Source organism: Chelonoidis abingdonii, chromosome 16, assembly GCF_003597395.2.
Source record: "Chelonoidis abingdonii isolate Lonesome George chromosome 16, CheloAbing_2.0, whole genome shotgun sequence".
Classification (NCBI taxonomy): domain Eukaryota; kingdom Metazoa; phylum Chordata; order Testudines; family Testudinidae; genus Chelonoidis; species Chelonoidis abingdonii.
The window spans coordinates 16,084,797-16,091,697 of record NC_133784.1 but is presented as its reverse complement, the minus strand read 5'-3'; the positions used below and the strand labels follow the sequence as shown (position 1 = coordinate 16,091,697).

Here is a 6,901-nt window from a genome sequence, read left to right as displayed (position 1 = left end):
CCACATTTTTCAGGTTGTGGTGGCTGGGATCTCTCCCCAGCAGTAACACGCTTTGCTTAGACTCTTCAGAGAGCTTTCTCTACTTTGGTAAACACTTCTATGGTACGCTGGCCTAGCTAGTGCTCCAGTCATAAGTATAGAATATCAGTGGAAGGACCTCAGAGGTCATCTATCCAACGCCTGCTCAAGGGCGACCAGTTCCACTAATATCCCAGCCAGGGCTTGTAAGCTCGACTTAAAAACCTCTAAGGAGGAGATTCCGCACCTCCTAGGTAAACCTTCCAGTGATTCACACCCTCTAGTGAAAATTTTCCTAATATCCAACCTAAACTCCCCCACTGCAACTTGAGACCATTACTCCTTGTTCTGTCATTTGCTACACTGAAGCTGATCCTCCTCTTTGGAACCCTTTAGGTGTTGAAGCAGCTATCAATCCCCTCATTCTCTTTCTTCCAGACCTAAACAATCTCAGTTCCCTCACCTCTCCTCATAGTCATTGTTTCCAGCCCGTAATCATTTTTGTTGCCTTCTGCAGGACTTTTCCAATTTTTCCATCTTCTTGTAGTTTGTGGCCCAAAACTCGACACAGTACTCCAGAATGAGCTTCACAATGTCGAATAGAGGGGAATGACTCGCCCTCGATCTGCTGGCAATGCCCTCACTTATACAGCCCAATGCGGTTACCTTCTTGGCAAAGGGCCCACTGTCACTCTATCCAGCTTCTGTAACCTAGGTTTTCTGCTGCGAACTTGTGCTGCTGGCATTCGGTCCCTTGTCTGTAGCAGTGCATGGGATTCTTCTGTCCTAAGTGCAGGACTCTGCACTTGTCCTTGTTAAACCTCATCAGATTTCTTTTGGCCCAGTCCTCCAATTTGTCTAGGTCCCTCTGCATCCTATCCCTACCCGCCAACGTATCTACCACTCCTCCCAGATTAGTGTCATCTGCAAACTTGCTGAGGGTGCAGTCCACACCATCCTCCAGATCAGGGGTCAGGAACCTACGGCACATATGCCAAAGGTGGCACACAAGTCGATTTTTGATGGCATACGGGGTGGGCTAAGCCACTCAGCCCGCTGCCACTCTGGGGTTCCCACTGCTGGCCCCTTGCCAGCCGGGGTCCCGCCACTGGTCCCACTCAGCACCCACTTCTGGCCTGGAGGAAGGAACCTCAGGCTGGCAGCGGGCTGTGACCCCAGCTGGCAGGAGCCAGCAACTGAAACCCCAGAGCGGTGGCAGGCTGAGCGCTGCTCTGGGGTTCCCACTGCTGGCCCCTTGTCAGCCGGGGTCCCACCGCCGCTCCCACTCAGCACACACCGCTGGCCTGGGTGAAGGAACCCCAGGCTGGCAGTGGGCTAAGACCCCGGCTGGCAGGAGCCGGCAGCTGAAATTTCAGAGTGTGGCGGGTGGAGATACTCAGCCCACTACCGAAACCCCAGAGCTGGGCGGGCTGACCCACTCAGCCCATCCCCGCTCTGAGGTTCCAACTGCTGGCCAGCCGGGATCCCTGCCACATCCCCACTTACCTTGCTTCCGGTTGGAGTTCCACTCAGGTCCCCTGCCAGAGAGGGTCCAGGCCTCCAGCCCTGCTCAGCCCTACCAGCCACGAGGTCCACTAACCTCAGCTGCCGATCTGGGGTTCCAACTGGTTAACAACTGATCACTCAGAAGCCTGTGTGCAGCTTAAAGTATCCAAATTCGTGCCACCAGACATTGGAAAACTCAGCAAGGAAAAGCAAGGGCAAGGATCACACTAAACTAGTAAGATCTGCATTTTAATTTAATTTTAAATAAAGCTTTTGAAACATTTTGAAAACCCTGTTTATTTTACATATAACAGTAGTTTGGTTGTATATTATAGACTTATAGAGAGACCTTCTAAAAAATGTTAAAATGAATTACCAGCACGTGAAGACTTAAATTAGAGTGTATACATGAAGATTCGGCACACCACTGCTGAAAGGTTGCCGCCCCCTGCTCCAGATCATTAATGAAGATATTGAACAAAACCGGCCCCAAGACTGACCCTTGGGGCACTCCACTTGATACCGGTTGCCAACTAGACATGGAGCCATTGAACACTACCTGCTGAGCCCGATGATCTAACCAGTTTTCTATCCACCTTATCGTCCATTCATCCAGCCCATACTTATTTAACTTGCCTTAGGCCAAAACTGTGGGAGACGATCACAAGCTAGGCTAAAGTCAAGAAATACACAATCACTCTCTCCTCATCCACAAAAGCAGTTTACTCCTCAATATATAGCAATCGACGTCAAGCACTACTGCCCTGGTGAAATCCACTGCTGACTGTTCCTAGACATTCACCTCCTCCCTAAGCTACTAATATTCCTTGGACCTAACTCCTTATTTTTTCCAGGGACTAGAGGCGACTGACTGTGTATCCCGGATCCCTTCTCCCTTTTTTAAAGATGGCACTATAGCCTTTTCCAGTCCATCGGATCCTCCCAGTTGCCATGAGTTTTCAAAGATAATGCAATGGCTCTGCAATCAAAACGCGCCAACTCCTTAGCACCCTCAGACGCAGCCCATCCGCCCATGGACTTTGGCTCGTCAAACTTTCTATATAGTCTCGAACCACTTCGTGTCCACAGAGGGCTGGTCCACCTTCCCCATACGGCTGCCATGGAGCAGATCTGGATGACTTGTTGCGAAGAAAGAGCAAAAACTAAATGACTACATTAGCTTCCCTGCCCATCCTCTGTCACTGGGTGCCTCCCTAATTCAGTAAGGGCACCAAGCACGTTCCTGACTTTCTCTCTTGTCTCGACAACTTGAAGAAGACCTCTCTTGTTACCTTAAACATCTCTTTGCAGCTGCCAACTCCAAGTAGTGATTTAGCCGCCTGTTCATCACACGACAATATTTGATACCCTCCCTGGTCATTTGTCCAATTCTCCCACTCTTGTAAGCTTCTTTTATAAAGTTAGATTCAGCAAGGATCACTGTAAGCCAAAGCTGGTCCGCCATGATATTATTATCTTTTCCTAGCCCTTGTTCCTGCAACCCATAAGGATTCTTTGAAGGATAACAGCCACTTCCTGACCCTTTCCCATCATTATAACTCACTCACAGGGCATCCTCCGCAATCAGTTCCCGAGGAGTCAAAGTCTGCTTTTCTGAAGTCCAGGGTCTCTATTTTGCTGCTCTCCTTTCTTCCTTGTGTCAGGATCCTGAACTCGACCATCGCATGGTCACTGCTTCCCAGGTTCCCATCCACTTTTGCTTCCCCTATTAATTCTTCCCTGTTTGTGAGCAGCAGGTCAAGAAGAGCTCTGCCCCTAGTTGGTTCCTCCAGAACTTGCACCAGGAAATTGTCCCCTACACTTTCCAAAAACTTTCTGGATCCTAGCTAGCAGATTTGCTCTAGGGAACTATTATCCACCAGTGCTTATTAGAGCAGCAGTCCTGACCACCCATTGGGGTTCTAACTTGCATTAGGGCCAGTTTGGTCCCTGGCAGCCACCAGGATGGGAGAGCATCCCAGCCACCAATACCACAAGCAAGTGAGCAGCTACATTCTACATCAGCTGCAGCTAATGCACTCATTGTGGAGTGCATTGGAGTAATCCAAAGTTCCAGAAGTCCCAGAAGTTTGGCTCACTGTTATGGAATGCATATGAGAGAGGAATGGAGCCAGCTCTCAAGGAGTGTAAGTCAGCCTAGGACTAGAGGTCACACTAGACTTACTAGCCTGCAGGAGTTTTTGCGCAATGCATACTTAAATGCAAGTAACCTATCTCCACAGCCACCTCTGTTTTTTCCACTTCCTCAAACAATTTCATTATCTTTCATCTCTATTTTTAACAAGAGTTGTCTTTTAGTGTTGATGAAAAGTGTTGCCTTATCAGTGGAATAGCTCAGCTGCTATCAGCTCAATCTATTGACTTCAATGGAGCTATGCAGGTTTAGCCCAGAGTTTCCTGGTAAATGAGGTTGGAATAGTATTTCTGTCCCTGACTCTTACTTGTGAATGTTGAAGATTACAAAATTCAGTAACAAATGTTGGACAAACTCCATGCCACATCCATCACATCTGGACTCAGCTTCAGCCATGGCCATCTTACCTGAGGGCCAAAGCACTGTGAAATCAGGATAACTGCTCCTTTTTCGTGTGAAAGTGACATAAAGCAGTGTCTAATTTACTATGGTACCCCAACTGTCTCCCTCAGTGTATGCCTGGCATACACTGAACAGAGGAGCTGAGAGAATAGACTCTTTTCGATTTCCCTACAAGTATGTGTGGAGCACACAAGCAATCAGGCAGTGCCACCCTGAAAAATACATAGTATTAGTGCCCAGTAGAGTAACTGGGGCCAGATTCTGATCTGAGTTACATTGCCACAAAACTGGTGGTACATCAGTATAGTTACATCAGTGTAAATCCAGAGGAAGACAGTTTGGATTCTAGTCCTGTATTTTTATCACTGTAGGCTCCTGTTTGTTTGGGGGTAGGAGGGCTCTTTAGTCACCTGGAGTAATACAACCACCTTAATCACTTCCTGAATTTTAGTTCTAACATTAGTTACAAAACCCTGCCATAGACAGAAAGCTATTTCAGTTTGAGCTGCAAAGTGTCTGAACTTAACCATTTGCCTTTTTCTTTCTCCCCCCTACTCCCTTGCAGTCCTAAAAAGGCCAGGTTTTTTTGTTTTTTTGTTTCCTGGGGAGGGGAGAAGGGGTGTCCACCAATTTTGTTCCAAGTTATCTTTTAAAGAAAAAAACTTCTCTCTAGTGCTGGCTCGTGTCCGGCCAGGGTTCACAAGCTCACGTTTCTACTACTGCGTTGGAAAGGCCTGAGCAAAATGTTTGTCATGCAGGTGGTGCTGCGGCATGGCCCATGCTTCACCTGGGCTGGGACAAAGCCAATCACAAAGCCTCCGCCAGTGCAGCGTTTAACGGGGAACTAGATCTACAGCCAGAAGGTTTATAGTCATCAGTCACTCTTTGTCAGGCCCGACTCTGTAGAAAGGTAAGTGAGAGGCTGGTGCTGGCTGTCAGGCAGCCTGACCCAATCCCAAACCCCAGTGCAGTCAGTGGCCAGGCTCGCGCTGGTCCCGGGCCGGTGCAGTCTCGGCGGCTGAAAAGGCAGCCGGGGCGGGATACGTGCCTCTGGCTCTGCTCTCGGACCTGAGCACACGCCTGGAATTCGCTTCTTTTCGGACCAATCCGGCCAGGTGCTGAGCGCAATTGATCAGTGGGGCTCGCAGGTGCTCAGACCCGCTCCCCAACCTGCCTTTCACGGCCGCGTTGCTAGGCTACGCAGCCGCTGTCTCCGCCACAACACCCCCAGCCGGGCGCGCCCTGATCGCCTTTACCTCCGACCTCCGGGGGCTGGTGCGGGCCAGACCCGGACTCACCTTGTCTCCAGGGCGCTCCCAGGGTGAAGCTCTTGTGCCAGCTGAACATCCCGGCCGCAAAGCTTCGCTCGTTCACTGACAGCTGGGAGCGGGGGCGCCAGCCCGGGGCATCCTGCCAGCGCTCTCGCCTCGCGTGGAGCCGTCGCGGTTTGCTTTCAATGCAACCGGCCCCGAGCTGGTCCTGACTCCCGTCCCATCGCTGGGGCTGGGACTGGGACAGGACCCCCCTCGGGAGGGAGGGAGCGAAGAAACCCCTCCCCTTTGCAGAGCTCTGCAGGCTGCAGCTGAGCCCAGAGGAAATAACCCGAGTGGCAGCCGCAGCAGCAGCCGGGGCTGTTCTCGCCGAGGTTGCTGAACTGTATACGGGCGTGCAGCCAGCAGGGCCTGACATTCCACAGGCTGCTCCCTTTCCATCTCCTCGGGCTGATAAGCCAGTGACTGGAGGGGGTGATACCTTCCCTATCCGAGCACCACCGGGAAAGAAATGCCTGAGCGCTTGCATAAGGGCAACAAACAACCCACATCGCCAGTGGGTTTCGAAGAGGCGAGCAGGGAGGGAAAGCATGGAATGTGATTTGGGTTTTTCTCCGCAGTAAGTGTGTTCCTGGGTAATACAGATCACTGCCTTGATTTAACATGGCTACAGGACGCTATTAAGGGAGGGGGGAAGAACTAAATTAATTCTAATTCCACTGGCTTTGATGGGGGGGGGCAGCAAGAACTAAATTAATTCCAGTTCCACTGGCTTCGATTGGAGAGTTCACTGCAAACCTTAGTGATCCAGTGTTTGTGGAATGATCATAAAACTTCAAGGTGAGCTGAAGGGCTCAGGTCATAACCAAACAGTTACAGTGCTGATCTGTAGCTTTCCTGGAGAACTGCATAGCTGGGAGCGGGGCCCTGTGATTTGTACCTGTCCAAATCTATATGTGCAGGCCAAGTGTTGTCCATGTGCATGTCTCAGACACTGGGTTAAGACAGTGCAAAACAAACCACAAAGAAAGGAAACCCTAAAATCCACCCCAGTCCAAACAAAGCCTCTCCTGTATATTTGCTAAGAGATTGCCACAGTCCACATCCCTCTCTGACCCAGCTCACATTGACTTCAAAGCCTTTGGGATGTATTCTGCCATTACACCAGTGTCAAACCAAAGTAACTCTGCTGCCTTCCATGGGTGTTGTGCCCGAATGAAAATTGTCAGGGCCAGACCCAGACAAGATCTGTTGCTAGGTGTATTTTTCCAGTTGCTGAATTTGGGCTGGGTGTGGTTGGGGGCCTCAGATGAATTAGTAGTTGCAAATGCATGGAAAAAAATCAAACAGGCAGGGAAGTGTTGGAAATGATCCAGTCCAGCTGCCCCCCAGCTCTCATGTCCCTCTCCCCCAGATGCCTTTCTTTATCCCTTTCCTTTGAAATAAACATCACGAGCCAGATCCTTTGCTAGGGGAAATCAGCTTATCTCCATTGTAATCACTGGAACTGTACTGATTACACTAGCTACACTTTTAAAGAGGGCATTAC

The 6,901-nt window shown here is 50.0% G+C and overlaps 1 protein-coding gene across 1 annotated transcript in view; it reads right to left on the bottom strand.

Annotated features, from left to right (window-relative positions):
- Positions 1 to 5,754, bottom strand: part of LOC116832042 (uncharacterized) — an 87,101-nt gene extending 81,347 nt beyond the window's left edge. Inside the window, exon 1 of the mRNA XM_075073056.1 lies at positions 5,380 to 5,754. Coding sequence (XP_074929157.1) covers positions 5,380 to 5,428 — 49 coding nt within the window. The 5' untranslated portion in view covers positions 5,429 to 5,754. The remainder of the gene's footprint in view (positions 1 to 5,379) is intronic.
- Between the last annotated feature and the right edge of the window lie 1,147 nt (positions 5,755 to 6,901).